Consider the following 19,920-nt stretch of genomic DNA (forward strand, 5'->3'; position numbering starts at 1 on the left):
GATATTCAATATTGGAATGGTATTGCTAATGGTCACTACTCTGTTAAAAATGGTTACTTTCGAGTATTGGAGTTATACAATCAATGCACGATGACTAGTTCTCGATCTACTGAATTCCCCTCTATATGTCATACCATTTGGCATCTACACACCCCACCCTCAATAAGAGTCTTTCTCTAGAGAGTTTCTCATGAGATTCTCCCCACACGAGGCCTCTTCTTCATTCGCCATATAGCAAGGGAGCCCATTTGCCCTATTTGTAACATATCTAATGAGACCATCATGCATGCTCTTTAGGAATGCCATGATTCTCAAGACATTTATTGTGCGAGTATTACCAAACTACACAAGTTGCGCTCCTCATCTTCAATGCCTTTTAGGTGGTTTTGGCTGGAAGTTTGTACATGGTTGTCCTCTCTTGAGTTGGCTACCTTGGCGATTACTATACGCACTATTTGGCTTCGACGTAACAGGTTTTACATGATGGGGCTTTTCTCCATCCCACCTAGCTTGCCAACAAAGGTGTGCTTTTGGCCTTAGATTATCAAATAGTTCATTAGACTACTTCTAATCATGCTACATCACCAATCTCGTCACTAGTTCATTGAAACTCTTGGCATGTGTCAGGGAGAGATACCGTCCAAGCTTGAGACAATCGAATCGGGTTTGGAGTGATCTTTAGGGATGATAGGGGTGAAGTTCTAGCTACCAGTACTATTATGTGAGGAGCGATATTTGAGCCCACGTTGGTGAGGGCATTGGTAGCCTTGCATAATTGCATGCTGTTCGATTGGAAAAGGACATTGGCTGCAGAAAAATAATATTAGAGGGTGGTTCTTCCATTATTGTAGCAACCATAAATAAAGAAAATATGTTCTTAGTTGCTTGATATCTAATGATCTTGTAGATTCGTCGGTTGTTGTAGCTATTCTCGACCTAGTTAGTGCTCCATGTTCGTAGAGGTGCAAATAAAGTTGCACATAGTTTGTAAAATTATCATTGCATGATCCAGAGTTTCAAGTCTGGATTGAGGAGGCATTGACACGGACTTTGTCACTATTGAAGTTCGATTGCTTGTCCGTCGCTATAGATCTTTAGAGTTTTCCATAAGTTTGTCGAAATCCTGAGCGTCAATGACATGTAATCTATCTGTTTCGTATATTGTGTTGTGTTTTTGGTAGACAATTTTGATAGTAGCATATATTGTGATAATATATATGGTGGTAAAAAATAGTAGCGGATATGGTGTTTGAAATGTTGGTATTGTTTGGTTGTATTTTTGATGGTAGTATATATGCTTTTAAAATTGTTGTGAAATTTTCATGTAGGAATATTATACATTTAAGTTGTAACAGATTAAAATAAATAATAAAATAAATAGGAAATAATTTATAATAATAATAAAATTTATATTAATTTAATAACAAAATAAAAGTCGAATTTTTTTTAAAAAAATTTGAAGCTGAAGATTAAAATATTATATAACTAAATTCATACATTTTCTTTTAAAATAACTAAATTCATATATTTTGTGAAAACATATTGCAAATATATATAAATAAAAGGGTATTACCTTTAGCCCCATACAAAATCAAGGACATAAACAGGTAAATGTACCCAAAATAACCTGGGAAGTGTCCATTTCTCAACAATATCCAAATGGTCTTCAAAATGTCTCGGTTTTGGAGCTTCAAAATGATTATTTGGTGCACCACCACCATATATATATGGTATATGGTGGTACAAAATGATGCTCCAATTTAGACACCTAGATTGTGTGACACCTTCATGGTGGCCCTAAGAGCAATCACAATGGTTGTAATTTGCTTGGGCAAATATAATGTATTGAGAATTGTGTTTTGCTGATGTGGTTGTATTGGGAGACGTGATTTGCTGATATGGCTGGGAATGGAAAGGAAATATCTCTTGGAGTTGTACAATGGTGTAAATTTGCTAGCTACGTTTTTGGTGCCAAATATACACAATACACATATATTGTACATACGTATATATACACACATTATGCATATCTATATACTGATATATAACATATGCATATATATATGTGTGTGTGTGTTATATTGTACATACATATATATACACACATTATATATATATGTGTGTATGTGTGCGCGCGCGCGCGTGTGAGCGCCCCATGGAAGACGATCGTATACGATATTGGTTGAATAGACCTCAGTGGGCCCCATCTGGCAGTTAGCAAACAAGCCATGGAACATCCATTCTCTCAAGCTTGGGCCAGTATCTTCGGGACAATAAAAGTGTGTCATTGTAGCCCATGTTTTTGCTTGGGCCAGCATTAGGGCCAATAGATTACACTTTTGGGCCAGCAAAATGGCCTTACTGCAGTTGCTCTAATTGCCTTCTTAGGCATATTGCTTTTCAGCATTTTTTTTATGGATTTGGATAAATAAACCCCCCTATTTTAAACCCCCTCCCCTAGGTTGTCGTGTCATGTCTCCTCTTTTCCTTTTTTTTTTTTTAATATATGTCATCTCATTCACATACACACATATATATAGATATATACATATATATATATATATAGATATATACATATACATATACATATACGAAACACATATATATATATATATATATATATATATATATATATCTATATATATATATATACATTTATTAATTTAAATGCTTTGATTAAGATTTTCTGTTTGGTTTTTTTTAATTATTATTTTTCTTTTTAATTTTTTTGTTTAAAGAAAAGAGAAATTATATTTTTTTTATATTAATTTCATAATTTTGTAAGACATAGACAATAATTTATTCAAGCACATGAATAAAAGTTTCGGATGAAGATTTGATGAATCCATATGAGTGCATGTACGCATCTAATCGTTCCGCATACGGAGTCGCCCATGCAGCTGCACAAGCATGCCTACAGTGAACCCATTCAGGTGTGATGGGAGGCATTGGATAATTCCTTGTCAAACCAACTTTGACAAATATTCATTCAACCATCTCGTCGGCATTAGAAATTTACGAATATTCATTCAACATAACAAAAGAGCTCATATTTTAATTGATTAAAACATTAAACCATATCAGTTTCAAATTCACATCTATCGTTAACTTTGATATTATCGACCATCTCGTCTGCATGTTTGTCTTCTTGCTTTATTTCTGCTGAGATAAAATCACCCTACAAACAATATAAATTCCACTGAGTATTTACAAAAAAACAACAATATAATTTACATAAGTATAACCTGTTCACTTGAACAACTTGACAAGTGGTAGTCGAAAATATCACTCAAGTAATCCATATCCACAATAGGTTCACTCTCTTTTTATCTCAAAAACAGACTACTTTAAGACTCTCTCTCGTTTTTCTCTCACACACTACTGCTATCTCTTGCAGCTTCTTAAAATACTCTGCGAACTCTTCTCAATTTATAGACATATATGTGTACACATGTACAGACAGGGAATATACAATGGATACTCATATACAATTGATAGATAGATATAATTGAAAAGTTATATATATATATATATATACAGTCCTTCTCATATGCGCGTCTGCGTATTTGGCAAATTATGCGGGCTTCCAACACCAACCGTTAGATCAATCTAACGGCTGGAATTTTCAGTTTTAATAAAAATTCAAAAGCCCAAAAAATCTCATTTTTCTTATGTCTCCCACACACATCTCGACAGAAGACAGAGCTTTGTGACTTTGGCAGCTCCGCCTCCCACAGATTCCACGACGAAACTGCTTCCGTCTCCCTTGGGTCTTTGAACATTTCGATAGACAGAAACGCTTTCTTCCTCACGAAGCTATTCTATGACGTCAGCGATTTCGCCTCCATCTCCAACAAAGGCATCACCGCACTGCAGACCCGTCCGATTAGGTTTGTTTTCCGAAGATTTATTTGTTGTCTGATTTGTTTAGTGAAGTTCTCTTTTGTTTGTTGTATGAGTTGTCCGTCATCTTCCTCTCCCACAAAGCTTTACCTTATTTATTTTGTATGTGATTTGTTTAGTGTTCCTTTTATTTTGAATTTAACTATATGGTTTGAACTATTGTGCTTTATTCACCTCAATAGTAGCAGATGTAGGACAATTTTTTAGACCTCTGAATGAAATTTTATGCAGATTGTTTTTCAAATGGATGTCAGCTCTTCTTCTTCCAATGATTTATCTTTTATTCCTCAAGTAAGGGCTGAAAAAATTCCAAAAATTGGGCAAGAATTCGAATCATTGGATGAAGCCCAAAAATTTTACAATGAATATGCAAGGGAGGCCGGATTTAGTACTCGAATGTGGACTACTAATCGAAACAAAAATAATGAAATCATTAGGAAGGAATTTGTTTGCTATAAAGAAGGGGCTCGAGAAAAAGGGGAATTAATATCGGATGGTAGTAGAAGACGTGGGACAACTAGAGAATGATGTAAGGGCAAAATGGTTGTTGTAAGGTCAACTTCTAAACTGAGTTTCATTGTTTCAATATTTTGTGAGGTCCATAATCATGTGCTCACAACACCTAGAAAGGTGCATTTGCTTAGATCTCACCGTTCTATGTCAACTGCTAAGAAGGCTTTGACACAACAACTCTCTGCAGCAAATGTGCCTATTCACCAACAAATTAGTATTATGGAGTTAGAAGCAGGAAGTCTAGCAAATATTGGGTGTATAGAGAAAGATTTTTATAATGCTCGAAGGGATGAGGTGAAACTATTTGCTGGACATGATGCTCAAATGCTATATGAGTATTTTGAAGCAGAAAAGGAAAAAAATTCAGAATTCTATTTTTCAATCAATGTGGATGTAGAAAACAAGATCAAACATTGTTTTTGGGCAGATGCAGAATGTAGAAAGGCATACCAGACTTTTGGGGATGTAGTAGTATTTGACACAACTTATAATACAAATCGTTATGGTATGATATTTGCACCCTTTGTTGGAGTTAATCATCATGGACAAACTACTCTATTTGCATGTGCATTCTTATGTGATGAAACATCAGAGTCGTTCCGATGGCTTTTGCAGCAGTTGTTGATAGCTATGGTAGTTGGTCCACCTAAGATGATTATCACTGATCAAGATCCTGCAATGAGTAAAGCTATAGCTGAAATCCTTCCAAACACTTTGCATAGATTTTGTATGTGGCATATCTTGAGTAAATTTTCAGAAAAACTAGATGCAGTCAAGTGGAAGGAACATTATCAACATTTTCATAGATGCATATGGAATTCAGATAGTCGAGAAGAGTTCGATGTTCAATGGGCAGAGGTTATCGAGTCAAGTGGGTTGAATACAAATGAGTGGTTGAAAGCATTATACGATATTCGTTCCAAGTGGATTCCTGCATATGTTAATGATACATTCTCTGCAGGTATTTATAAAGTATTTGTTGTTTATTGCTTTTTTTTCTATAGTAATTACTTACAAAATAATTTGTTTTGGTTGTTATAGGTATGTCGAGTAGTCAAAGAGCAGAAAGTTGTCATGCATTTTTCAAGTCTTATGTTTCAAAGAAAAATACTTTGATGGATTTTGTGGTTAGGTTTAGTAGAGCTCTAAAACGCCAAAGACACCAAGAATTATATCTTGATCACAAAGATATTAATGAACAACCTGTCATGAAAACCATGTTTGGTGTTGAGAAGTCATTAGCTGAGTTTTACACACAAACAATGTTTTACAAAGTTCAAGAGGAGTTATTCCAAAGCATGGCTTATATAGCGACATTTGAGCATGAGTCTGGAAACTTGAAGTTCTACATTGTTCAGCGTGTTGAAGGGAATCAGAAAAGTGCTAGAAAATTAATTGAGGACAAGTCACTGAATTATATGAGTTGCAGCTGTAGGAAATTTGAGTCCTATGGAATTATATGTCGTCACATTTTTTCAGCTTTCAGCAAACAACTTCTACATCAACCACTGTCTGATATTTATGTTCTGCGTAGATGGACCAAAGCTGCAAAATCGTTAACTGTTGGAGGTGCTGATGGGAAGGATAATTGTGATGGAAACATAATACTGAAGCACAATGCCTTGCGTAGACAAGCGTCGAATATTATTGAGGCCGCTTTGATCAATGAAGAAATATATAGCCTCACATCTGAAACGTTCGATTCACTCGAATGCAATATCAACTCAATGACACTAAATGATGGAGGACAGTCTTCTACACCTAGTTTGTCTCTATCAAAGCAGATTTACAATGAGCCAGAAAAAGTTAGAGCAAAAGGTTGCGGAAAGAGGCTAAAAGGAGGCAAAGAAATTGCCACTAAGAACCCCAAAAGGCGTTGTAATGGTTGTGGATTAGCAGGGCAATCACATGACAAAAGGAATTGTCCTTTAATTATGGGTAAACCTATGCATTACTATATTGTTGTATATGTTTTCTCTGTTTTTAATGTACAGAGGTTCTCAACCTGTTTTGATTAACTATGTTTTTGTATGTTTGCAGGTAAGACGCAGTAGCTTCATGGCCTATGCTGTTCAATTATTTTAAGGAGGTTGAATCCTGCTGGACATTATTATTTTGATGTACAGTTATTCATAGGCTATGTTTTTCATTTTGAGGATGTTGAATCCCACTGGATATTGCTCAATGCATTTTTGGCTTGAGTTGAAAGTGATCGGTTTTCTAATCCTTGTTCACATATTAGTATAATTGGATTCTATTTTTGATAGCTAATAATTGATCTTGCTCTGTTTTGTGCCTGTTTTGAAATGACATTTTTTATCTACTGCTGCAAAAGTTATGCTAAGATGCAGAAGTTTCAATTTACATTGAAAAGAGAACAATAGAGACAAAGGACCCTATCACATAGACAAATTGCATCAAAGCACATATACACTAATCATAACCAGCAATGCCCATTTTAAGTTAACCAATTCATAGCATTTGATGCGTCTGCTCTCCAAGATTTGCCCATTGATGAGTATGTCAAGAGGTGGCCACAACAACACACGGTTGTCTCTCAAATTCTGCATCATTTGTTTGCAACACTCATATATGATTAGCCTCAGCATACATACCCGAGAAAAGTAGCAGTCATCACAAGAAAAGCATCCCCTTCTGGCGGTGAGTCATCAATAAGAAGATTAAAACCTCAATTGTCAAATTAAAACTGAAAGTTAAGATGACATAACAGCAGTTCAACATATCTCAAATATCAAGAACCCACGAACCCATAAAATCCTACCTGAGAGGGAATTGAATCGAGAAGCCAAAAAGAATGACTGAATTCTACAATCGATTTTGGGCATAATCTAGACTCTCTTCTACCCTAGAATTGGAAGCAATCACGAATACGAAGGGGATTGACGGCGAAATCGCAAGACGAGAGGAAGACCAGAGGCAACCAAGACGAGACCCAGACGAGAGAGTCGAAATCGCAAGGAAGACCATGCAAAATTAGTGGGACGATGTGATTTCGAGACGGAAGCTATGGGAGGCGGAGCTGCCAAAGTCACAAAGCTCTATCTTCTGTCGAGATGTGTGTGGGAGACATAAGAAAAATGAGATTTTTTGGGCTTTTGAATTTTTATTAAAACTGAAAATTCCAGCCGTTAGATTGATCTAACGGTTGGTGTTGGAAGCCCGCATAATTTGCCAAATACGCAGACGCGCATATGAGAAGGACTGATATATATATATATATATATATATATGTTTCGTATATGTATATGTATATATCAATATATATGTGTGTGTATGTGAGATAGGACATGATGGGACATGACATATATTAATTGAAAAAAAAAGAAAAAGAAAAAAGGAGACATCACATGACAACTTAAGGAAGGGGTTTTAAAATGGGGGTTTTGAATAGTACTTCCCTTTTTTTACTTGGTGCTTGAAATATATTGCAGTCTTTGACCTTTTTTTAAAAAAAAAAATTGAAAGTCGAATTTGAGTGTTCCCAATCAAAGAAATCATCCTCAATTCAAAATAGAGAATAGACAACAACCACAAAAGACGGAACTCCAATTACAATGATGGTAGCTGAGGCGAACTTTATAAGGAAATGATGTGTAATGACTTCTAGACTGCATTAATGTGTAAGTTATCGTTTTGTTTGACTGGAAGGACGACAAATGATCTGTCGATATGACCAACTATTAATTGATGAAACCTAGTCATAATTAATAGCCAATCAACCTCAATGTTCAAACTGCAAATATTGATTAATTTCGTAAATTTTGGTATTCAAAAATCAAAACAGGTGCACTCTACTATGCGTCGTCGTTTCACATTAGACAGAAATGGTTGTGATGTATTTTCAAAAAAAAAAAAAAAAAAAAGAAGGTACCGGCACGTGCGTGTAAGGAGTGTGGTTGGTTTGGACGGAGAAAAAAAAACACAGAAGAAAAAGAGGATGAGCAGGTAATCAAAGTTTGACTTTGAAATCCTCCTATCCTAGTCAACAAAACACCAGTGGGCCAACAAAAGCAAATACAAAATCACATATTTATTTGATCATTGAAGAGGGTGAGTTGGGAGTCGTCTGACGATGGAGGACTCGGTAGGTGCGAGGGCTGTGGAGGCTCTCGGGAGAGGCTTCGATTTGAGTAGTGATTTCAGGCTCAAATTCGCCAAGAAGGAGAATCTGCTACTCTTGGATCAGACTAACAAGAGAGACATTGTTATTCCTGGAGGACACTCCATCAGAGGAGTCTCTCACGATATCAGCTACGATAAAGGGGATCGCATCCGTTTCGAATCTGATGTTCTTGAATTCAATCAGGTGCACTCTTCTTTTATTATTATTATTATTTAATTTACATTTTAACTTCTGTGTTTATGAGTTTGGTGTTGTTCGACATAGATTTGCAGAATTTAGTGACAATTCGTTTGGATTTTGCATTTATGAGCATTAACTTCCAATCAATTTTATTAGTTCTAGATGAATGTGTTGCAATTGTGATATTATCTGCAAAGACATTATCTATGGGAAGTGATTTAGCGAAAAGCTTGCAAGTGCTTTTAAGCCCTGTATCATCGAGTATCCTCTTTCGTCAGATAAGTGCTCGCAAACTTGGATGCTTGTAAATGGCATTTTGACAAGATTTTATAGGCTCGTCAGTCGTCAGTGGGCCTGAAGTGTAGATTAAATCTACAAGGATGGTTAGGTCTGCAAAATGAAGAACTTGTGATGTAGTTTCATCGTGTAGATAGAAATTTATTTCTTTCCATTTGAACCAATTTGCGCTGGCACCTTCTCTATCTTGGAACAAGCTTTGAGTCTTGACACTGCCCAAGAGGATGGGTTTTAATCCGATCACAAGCACTAAATCCCACTTGGTTATTTTGGGCATCTACATAAGAGTTGAATGGGGGAAGTATGTTTGTATTGCACTCATTTGAACTTCTTTAGGTAGTTAATTACTGTGCTTTTTTAAAGAAAATATGTGAGTGAAAAAATAAAATTACCAACTTGGGTTTATTAACATCTAGCCATTGAAAACAGCGGCAGGAGTTGGTGGTCATTATCTGTTATTTTTACTTCAAAACTTAAAGTTCCAAATCATTTGACTCAGAACGGTTTTCGAACAAATATTTAACTAGTTTAGCTTGTATCATATACTTCCTATGTGAAAACAAGCTCTGACATATTTCCGTCTTATCATAAGCTAGGAAAGCTTTTGATCAGGTTCGTGATAAGCAATAGCCTAATTTTATCAACTTCTCTTATCCTCACATTGCTATTCAAAGGATGGGCTGATATTTCTTTGATACATAGTTAGTTACCATCTCCATCTCCTTATGCCATTAAGAATGGATGAAACTTTTTTTGGTTAATAATTCCTTGAAGAGTTAAGTAGGTAAGAGATGACGACATTGAAGCTCGATCATTTACACTCCCAAAAGTTCTTGTTTGTGAAAGAATAGAGACACAATATTACACTTCTAACTTCATCCACTCTCGTTTTATATCACTCATAAATGTGGCTATTCCCAATTCTGAGCTTTATTGGTGGCCGTTTAATTTTATATTTACTTTAGTTTTGTTCTTTTCTTGTAGATGTCTGAGTTAGTTAATCAGAAATCTTCGGTTCAAGGAAAGGTTCCTTCTGGCCATCTTAATGCTATGTTTGATTTAAGCGGGGACTGGCTTCATGATGCGGCAGATACCAAACATCTTGCTTTTGATGGTTATTTCATCTCATTATACTATTTGCAACTAACATCATCTCCTTTAATACTGCAAGACAAAGTGAAGAAGTCTGTTCCACCTCATTGGGATCCAGCATCTTTGTCTAGGTAGCTTTCCTATATTTTTCTATAGCATTGTCCATAGTAGAAGAAATCGTGGTTTTATACAAGAAAAATGCAAAATTAGATGAAAGTATTTCGCGTGAATGGCAGAGCATATTATGAAACAATCGTATGATAATAACACTTATCTTAGATATATGAATAATAAGAAAGAATATAGTCTTGCAATTGCATTTTTTGAGTTTGGCTACAAATTAAATGAAATTTAGGGGTAGCTTTATGTGATTGCATGAGGAGCAAAATTAATATTACTAATTTAATTAATGGCATGCATGTATGTTTGAAGTGTGTTTAACTCCATGTGTATATCGTTTATATATGTGGACACTAAGAAAAATGTGCATGTTCTTAAAAGATTAATGTAGCATAGATGAGAAAGCTGCAGCACAAGGAAAGGAAAGATAAAAAAAAAAAAAAAATTAGGCTATTATTCAGTGTGAGGTAGCGACAGCTTGGATTGAATAAAAGATGAGAGATATTTGTATAAGATGATTCTGGCACATATAGTGTAGAGATGTCAGTGATCATATGTGAAAAATGTAGATCAATTAGCTCATGCTAAAAAGAGAAGATGGAGTCTGTACAAGACATAAATGAAAGTAATGAAAAAGGCTATGTTCGCTATACCATTAGTGGAGAGCATCACTTTATATTGGATCGAATAGGAAGGAGAATCTACCCATTATATTCTAACTAATTATCATTAGGAAATTGTTTACCCTTGAAATATGCGGAGATTCAACCTTTGACAATGATAAGGATGGTGATGCTCTTATCATAAATTTTAAACAAATTAATAGAGCTCAATTGGTAGTTAATGAAAAGTCAGCCATGCCTTAGAACAACATTTTTTTGTGGTATGTCTAAAGCTTGTTCTTTATGATATGTCCAATACTTATTTACTGTTGTCAGTATGCAAGACAAAATACTCATAAGTTACTTTCTTTCTCCTCTTTCCCTTTTGGAAATGATGAACTTTAATGAATGAGAAATAATTCATTTCTACTTATTAATTCTAGAAAGTGAGGCATAGAATTTACCTTAACATTCTTTAGAATTCTACCACTCACAGTTCATCTGCTATGATCAAACAATTCATTTTAAGTGCAAGAAAAGAACACGGTCCGATCCTAGTTGGTGTTTTCGATGTATAATTTGGCGTCCGAAGGTTCTACTTCGTAGAGAGTAGAGACAAAACATGTACACAGAGTTGGAGTTGGAGGGCTGTTGCCCCCCACTTGAATTTTTTCATTTTTAGTAGTTATAAGTATTTTCTATTTACCCTATTGACATTAGGTGCTTTGTTGTCCCTAGGGGTTGCAAACATTCCCTAATTTGTCGTACGCAAATCAGCTGAGACTTTTGCTTTTACTCTAGGAAAAGATAGAGGTGCCCCTGAAGAAAAAGATGAGTGAGACTCATATTTGTGCTGTTCTTACAGTTAAGCGTCATTGAGTTAATGGAAGAATAATTATTCTAAAAGAATATGATGAATGTGTCTTCAGCAAGCAATTTATTGATAGTTGTCACTTCACAAATAAAAAAAAATAGGTGACCGAACATGTGTCTTTTTCAACTAATAATTGTAAAACATATGGATTTTTTTATTTTGTGACATTACATTTTATTACTACATTTGTGTTTGTGTGTCCTTGTGTTGCATGGATGACCTTGTGCGGGGAGCTGTGGCCCTAAATATGAGACTGCTTATCTTTCCAAACAATGAATTGAAAATGAAACTAGATGATGCTGAAATATTTAATTATGCATAAGTTAACAAATACTTCTGGAACAATTGCTACATGCTATGATACTAAGGAATTTGAAATGTTTTGGTACAATCACATACTCTCTTTCCTTTTTATATTTAAAATTGTGTGCAATTTAATCTCATGAATCTAAACCGGCCAGATGTTGTTTGTGATTTTGAGTCGTTGTGTTAGATAAATTCTGAATGGTTTTGTTAGGCAGGTTCATCCATACTTATGGAACACACATAATAGTAGGGTTAGCCGTTGGAGGTCAAGATTTGATTTGCGTTAAACAGAAGCATTCATCACCAGTGCCTCCTACGGACCTTAAAAAACATTTGGAGGATCTTGGAGATTACTTATTTTCTGATGGAGGAAGCCCTCCTTCCCTGTTACAGAGGAAAACAAGAGATGCGAAGCAAAAGGTATTCATGCCTTTTCTCAATATTTGATGGTTTAGTTTTATACAATACTAAAATTGATTGAATGAATCCATGTAGGTTCCAGATGTTTTCAATCGTATTCTGCAGTCGAACGCCATGCATTTGACCAGTATTACAGAAACATCAAGCAAGGATGTGAGTCAAATGTTCAGAAGATAAGTTACACGTCGTAGAAATTTGTTCAATTTTAAGCATTTATTTCCCTCTGATTTGGACAGGGTCTCACCATCATCTGCTCAAAGAGAGGTGGAGATGTATTTCTTCACAGTCACTCCAGTTGGCTCCAGACAGTGCCTGCTAAACCAGAAGGAATTCTCTTCAAATTCATTCCAATTACCTCTCTTCTTTCTGGGATTCCAGGCAGTGGTTATCTTAGTCACGCAATCAATCTGTATTTGCGTTGTAAGTACCCTTGCGTCTTTCGTGGAAAAGAGTTAAAAAATTTCTTGTCTTGTCCCATAGCTCAGCTTTTGCCGTAATATAATTATGGTGTCAGATGTTGTTTTCTGACTTGGACTTATGTTGGTATTCAAAATGAAAAAAGAGAGCCACAGTTGCTGGAAATAAAATTGAATTCCCCTAGTCACCGGCTTTCTCTTTTATTTATTGTTCAACTGTTGCTGGAATAATGCTTAGCTTTTTAGACACAGAATTGGATACTTTATATTCTATCAACAGGTTTGATTTTTCCTGAAAATAAAAATGCCTCTTGAACATAATGAACTTTTCTCTTCTTCAGTTTAGCCATTTATCCTAAATAGCTAAGTTTGCATCTCATACAGTGGGGTTTTATTTAGGACTAACTTTAGTGTTCATTTCTTAAAACTTAATGCTCTTGATTTGTCTTTGTTTCCAGATAAGCCTGCGCCAGAGGATCTACAATACTTCTTGGAGTTTCAAGTTCCAAGACAATGGATACCCATGTTTTGCGAGCTTCCACTTCGGCATCAAATAAGAAGAGCTTCTTGTCCTTCTCTACAGTTCAGCTTTATGGGTCCAAAGCTGTGTGTGAGCTCTATGCAGGTATTTTTGTACTAGTTAAATCATTTCTGCTCTCTATAAAATAAGTTTTATTAAAATTAAAATGACTCACCAAGCAGGTGGCAGGAGAAAAAACATTATAGGGACCTAAGATCTTTAACAACCTCTTCCCCAAAATGTGGTTCCAGAAGATTCCCCCTAATCTTTTTTTTGCTACTGTCACTGATGCAGCACAAGCTTCTGGTTGAACAGAAGCTTCCCAGTAAACCTTGGTTTAAGCTAATATTTGGGGCAAGATGGGTAGAAAAGTGTGAAAGTGATGGAGTGAGGGTGTGGGAGGAGTCCACCTCCTTGGACAGACCTGGAAATCAGTGTCCGGTCCTAAAGTGAGAAGGGACTACCTTCAAAGTTAAAGAAAGAAGGAACTTTCACAAGCAAACGCTTTTATCGCATCCCTTTCAAAACATTACAAAGATCTCCTATATATAGGAGTTCCAAAACACTAGAACATTCAGATTTTTTTTATGGATCAGACAAATCATAGTAGATGTCACCTAATGGTTGGTATCTCCAAATTATCTGCTGGAGATAATTTTGTCTTTCATAAAAAAACAGCACGTAAATATCTGTCTATATCTCTGGAAAATTCATTTTTGTTGATTTCTTTGTCTGCATCAGTCCCTTACACATTTTGATCCAATTCTGTGGCTGAACTCTGAAGAAAGCTACAATTTTCTTCATGAACATGCCACATTCTCATTGACCAAAGGGTGAACTCAAGGTAACCATACAGCCCTGTTGTTCTGCTCAATTAACTTTGTGCTAACTGTGATTACTTGCTTCAGCAGAATAGCACCACTCATGATTGGGTGTTTCCACTTGTAAACCATTTTCCACCTTTAATGTTTCCACTTTCCCATAGGACTACTGACATTCTTCGTTTTCATTCTTCTATAGTGGCTTATGGATGAAGGGGAAAAGAGGAGGTCACATAGGATGAGTGTGTGTTCTGTCCATGAGAGATAAAGAGAGAATTCTTGTTCTTGATTTCATTCTATTTTCTTCATCTGAAAGTAGGTTTTACTCATTTTGAATCTGTCAAGTTTCTGCTTCTTGACTACAACGAAGCTCATCCTAATCTTGTCAAAGAAAAATGCCTAAGGCTAAGCCCTCTTGCGGAACTTTAATAATCTACAGTTCCAGTTAATAATAACTTTTTCGGTACTTCAATTTTATATTTGTACATTTCAGGTTTCAAGTGACGAAAAACCAGTTACTGGCATCCGCTTGTACTTAGAAGGGAAGAAATGCAACAGACTAGCATTACATCTCCAACATCTCTCAAGCCTCCCAAAAATAATGACCTTTCCATATACTGACTCCACCATACGTAGACCATCCGAATGGCGGAGTTCTGATGACTACGATCTCAGGAATAAATTCTTAGAACCAGTTAGATGGAAGAGATACTCAAAGGTTTGCACATTGGTTGTCAAGCATGATCCAAACTGGTTACAGGAACACCCAAAGACTGTTTTTATCATAACTGGTGCTCAACTCTTCAGCAAAGGTAAGTGGCCTGAAACAGTGCTTCACCTTCGTCTCCTCTTTACCCATTTACCCAACTGCACAATCCGGAAGACAGAGTGGGCTGGTGCACAAGAAGGTTCCCGAAAGTCAAGCTTCCTAATGAATCTGAGCACGACATTCTCCTTCACTCAACGAACTATCACTGATAGAGAAAAGCGTACTCCAGCTGCACTTAATTCAGGTGTCTATCCAGATGGTCCTCCTGTGCCTGTTCGAGCGGGAAAGATGCTTAAATATGTGGAGACCACTGAAGTGGTACGGGGTCCACACGACGCTCCAGGGCATTGGATGGTGACAGCTGCGAAGCTAGTAGTTGAGGGTGGTAAGATTGGTTTGCATGTGAAGTTTGCATTGTTAGATTATTTATGAATTATGATTACTAGATTATTTATGATGATATTTCTTTTTGTGCCTCCTCAGCGCATTTGGAGTTGGTAGTTTGATTTTTACATGGGTATTTGTTCATTCGTGATTTTTGCTGATTACTATATATATCGTGTATAAAAGCTATGTCCTAGCATTTGTACAGAGAGCAATTGCATAGAATTAAAGATTTAAGGTTTATTACCTATAGATAATCTGTTTTTTGGTCCTCATCTTTCAGTCTTTTGGGTTACATACATGTACAGTTTTCTAGACCAATGAGCTATTCATATATTTTGGTATAATTGCTTTATATATATACTATGGAAGGCATTATCACCATTAGTAGGTATTTAGATAAACTCATACAAGTCTAGGCATGCTCCACGGGAATAATTTGTCATGCATCCTTCCTGTTCAACTCATTTAGAGTGTGTTTGGATTGAGAGATTTGGGAGAAGGGAGATAATGGAAGGTAAAATAATTTTTTTTTTCCCATGTTTGGATAGATTAAAAAGAAATGGAAGAAAATTGATTTAATTTACTAATTTATTCCTTTATTTTTATGTTTAAGTATTACGTATAAAGTTAAAATTAGATTTTTAACTTATAAATAATTTCAAATGACCTCATTTTGGGAGGAAGTATTTTGTCAAAAATTTAATGAAGTTTCCCTCAACTCCTTTCAAATCCTCCACTTAATTTATAAACTATCCCAATAAGAGAATTGGAAGAAAACTCCTTTTGTCTTCTCTTGTCTTCATTCCACATCTATCAATCCAAACATACTCAGTGATATGCAAATAATGTTGACTTTTCTTTTTCTTTCTTTTTCTTCTCTCATCAATAGCACCGCCCATTTTGTTGGAATAGTCGATAAGAACTAGAAAATCTTCTTAACAGCCATTATGAGCTCACGACTTTGCCCATTTTACTGTATTTATGGCTGCCCAAATTGTCGATATGCTTCAACTTGAATGTCAGGAGGAAGTATTGCAGTCATTGAGGACTCTGACCTGAAGTCTTGGATGAGACGCCCTTTTTATCATTTGCTTTCTGTCCTCATAAATTATTACTCCCTTTCTCTCTTGCTATTGTATTGACCTCTTCAATGCACAAATTGTCGGTAATCAGCATCGCTTCTCATCTTAGATCACAAATCCATCGATTTGTATTTTTTTTTTTTTTTTTACTAAGAGTGAATTTAATGGAGTTACTTCAAGCATTAGAAACGTTTCTTAAAAAAAAAAATGAAAAAGCCATTATAAACATTTTGCACAAAAACAATTATCAGTGCATTGTACAAAAGCCATTCTCAGCACCCAAGAGACTTGATCATATTTTAGTTACTTTGAGAGGTGTTGTTGATTGCCCCTTCAATTTGCGGATTGCGACGAGGAAATGAGATTCTGGGATCCAAGAAACCGAGGCGCGTCGAGGATGATTTCCGCGGCATTGACGGAGTGAAGCAGGGCTGGTACGGCAGTGCAGGGCACGCAGAGAATCCCTTCGAATGCTTCAAAAGAAAGGAAAAGGAAAGCAAGGAAGATGTTAAATAGAATAAGAAACTTAAAAAATAATCTCTTAGAAATAATACATAAAATTTAAAAAAAGAAAAAAACTAATACATATCCTCATATAAAAACAGAATGTTAACAAATCTTTAATTGATTATGTTTGATACAACTATAAAAGGAACTTGTCATGGTATATGAATTTATGAGACTTCCAGGGGGGAAAAAAAACCATTGTGTTAATTCATTTTCTCTATCACTTATTTTACCATAGTGTTAATAATTATGCATTTATAACAATTAGTCAATCCGTCTCTTTTTTTGTACCCAAAACAATTTTAAGAATTTTAAATTAATTACAGTCTCCCTTAATTGACTCTTATTAATAGTAAATGCACGTAGAATGAATTTTAACAAAAATAATAATAAAAAGTGCTCATTAATTAATTTGAGAAACAAAAAAAAAAGTCAACCACAAAAGTATCACGAAGATGATCTTGCTTCAGTATCCAAAATATTATTATTAATCTATTTATTCTTTAAATAAAATTATTTATTCGTAAAATGACCTTGTATTTGGTACAGTGTTCTTGCACACAGAAAAGGAAACGCAGAATATAGTTTAATTTCTGCATGTTAAGGAATTCCCCTTAAAGGCCAAATTAAGACATTACCTTATTTGGTTAATTTTACGTAATCAATGCTCTCTAAAAAACCTTTCTTCTTCATAGTCTCGCTCCTTTGATTCTTTTCACTCCAAATCTCTCTCAATCTGGGGTTTAACAGTACCCTTGATCATCACAAGTTGTTACTGCATATCAAATTACAACTATATATATATATATATATATATATATATATATATAGTTTCTTTGATTGAAGGAAGAGAAGAATCATGGAGAAAGTAATTAGCATCACTAGGTGTCATAACAATCAACTATGGTTAGTCCTTCTTGTCTCTTTTCTCCTATTTGTCCTATTTATCAGTTTCGATTCTTCGGCTTTGATTCGAGACCAAAACAACTGGTATTTCTCCACTATCATCTATGGTGATCACAAGTCTAGTGCTAATACTTATGTGAAATATTCCAACGATGATTATGAAGAAACTGAGGATGGAAATTCAGATTCGTGCTTTGGTCGGTATATATATATGCATGATCTTCCTAGTCGTTTCAACGACGATGTGATCAAGAATTGCAGGTCACTAGTTAAATGGTTTGATATGTGCCCTTATCTAGTAAATGAAGGTTTTGGTTCTCAGATTCACAATCCTATGAATGTTTTATCAAAGAATGGATGGTTCGCAACAAACCAATTCATGCTAGAAATCATTTTCCGCGATCGAATGAAGAAGTACGAGTGCTTAACCAACAATTCATCGCTAGCTTCCGCGATTTTTGTACCATTTTACGCTGGTCTTGATGTTGGCAGGTATTTATGGGGTTACAACATTACAGTACGAGACTCTGTTGGGGTTGATTTGGCAAAATGGCTTGCGAGTAAGCCTGAATGGAAAAGAATGTCCGGTAGAGACCATTTCTTTATCTCGGGGAGAATCGGTTGGGATTTTCATCGACAAACGTCCAATGAAGGAGACTGGGGGAGCAAACTAATGAAGCTGCCTGAATTTATGAACATGACAATGTTATCAATTGAGACAACTTCATGGAGCAATGAATTTGGGATACCTTACCCTACATACTTCCATCCATCTAGTGACCATGAAGTACTTGAATGGCAAACGAAAATGAGACGCATAAAGAGGCCTTACTTGTTCTCATTTGTAGGTGCTCCAAGACCAGGAAAAAATGACTCAATCCGGGAAGAACTCATGGAACAATGTATCGCTTCAGGAAAGAAATGCCAACTGTTTTCGTGTTTCAGTTCGAGTCAAAAGAGTTGTGACAATCCTGTTGATGTGATGAACGTGTTTCGACGCTCAGCTTTCTGCTTACAACCTTCCGGTGACTCCTTCACAAGGCGATCGATTTTCGATTCAATCTTGGCAGGTTGCATACCGGTTTTCTTCCACCCTGGATCGGCCTACGCGCAATATATATGGCACTTACCAAAAGATTACACCAAATATTCAGTCTTAATATCTGAATTTGATGTGAGAAGTAGGAATATCAGCATCAATGAGACATTGAAGGGGTTTTCCAAGAAACAAGTTTTGAGTATGAGAAAGGAAGTTATAAGGCTTATTCCCAACATCATCTATGCTAAGTCCAAGTTAGAGGACCTGGAAGATGCATTTGACATGGCAAGTAAGGGAGTGCTTGAAAGAGTGGATAATATTAGAAGGAAGATTGAGGATGGAAAGGATCCTAGTATTGGTTTTGCTGAAGAGAATTCTTGGGTTTCCAAGTTGATTGGGATAGGAAGAGAAAATGAGTGGGATCGTTTCTTTTAATCAAGTAGTTAGTGCATACATATGTGTTATCAAATTTGTTTGATTATACTTATGAGTACTTTGCGATTAATTTATATTCTTACAATCTCGGATAGACTTTACGTACAAATGAGTTGTTTACCTATGAGATTGAGTAGGAAGAATATTCATATTTTCTTTTAATTGACTTTATATTTATAATAATAATTTTTTGCTAATTCTTATCAATGTCCATGTTTAATTTGTTAATTTCCATATGCTCACATTAATCTAGTTATTTTTATAGTATTTCATTTTCTCTAGCTTATTTTATGCACAACATTGGTTCGTTGTATGAGTAAAATAAACCAATATTGGTAGCCACTACTTATAATTTCGAATAGGTTGAAAGTATGAATCCTCTCACACACTAAAAAAGAAAATAATAAAATCAATTTTATTCGTAAAAAAGTTTACCAATATTGATTCCATACCAAATACCAATTAATTGATCCATATCCTAACACAAACAAAAAAAATACCATATCCAACACGGAAAAAAATTTTCTAATACTTTAAAGGATTTTTATTCTATTTTTGGTTTTCAAAAAACTAAGATGGAAATTTTT

General features: G+C 35.4%; 3 protein-coding genes across 3 annotated transcripts; all 3 read left to right on the plus strand.

Annotated features, from left to right (window-relative positions):
* The first annotated feature begins 3,754 nt into the window (after positions 1-3,754).
* On the plus strand, positions 3,755-6,722 carry LOC120015382 (protein FAR1-RELATED SEQUENCE 5-like). The gene is made up of 5 exons (XM_038867785.1): positions 3,755-3,890; positions 4,135-5,377; positions 5,458-5,933; positions 6,159-6,354; positions 6,457-6,722. The coding sequence occupies exons 2-5, from the start codon at positions 4,444-4,446 to the stop codon at positions 6,468-6,470; spliced, it is 1,620 nt and encodes a 539-aa protein (XP_038723713.1). The 5' UTR covers positions 3,755-3,890; positions 4,135-4,443; the 3' UTR covers positions 6,471-6,722.
* Positions 6,723-8,475: 1,753 nt separating this feature from the next.
* On the plus strand, positions 8,476-15,636 carry LOC120015361 (MACPF domain-containing protein At1g14780-like). The gene is made up of 7 exons (XM_038867763.1): positions 8,476-8,743; positions 10,022-10,260; positions 12,247-12,451; positions 12,527-12,604; positions 12,688-12,871; positions 13,326-13,492; positions 14,702-15,636. Exons 1-7 carry the CDS (start codon positions 8,510-8,512, stop codon positions 15,407-15,409), a joined length of 1,815 nt encoding a protein of 604 aa, XP_038723691.1. The 5' UTR covers positions 8,476-8,509; the 3' UTR covers positions 15,410-15,636.
* A 2,176-nt stretch (positions 15,637-17,812) lies between these two features.
* On the plus strand, positions 17,813-19,333 carry LOC120014384 (probable xyloglucan galactosyltransferase GT12). Its single transcript, XM_038866324.1, has one exon. It carries the CDS (start codon positions 17,813-17,815, stop codon positions 19,331-19,333), a length of 1,521 nt encoding a protein of 506 aa, XP_038722252.1.
* The last annotated feature ends 587 nt before the right edge of the window (positions 19,334-19,920 follow it).

This window comes from Tripterygium wilfordii, chromosome 14, assembly GCF_013401445.1.
Source record: "Tripterygium wilfordii isolate XIE 37 chromosome 14, ASM1340144v1, whole genome shotgun sequence".
In the NCBI taxonomy this organism is placed as follows: Eukaryota; Viridiplantae; Streptophyta; class Magnoliopsida; order Celastrales; family Celastraceae; genus Tripterygium; species Tripterygium wilfordii.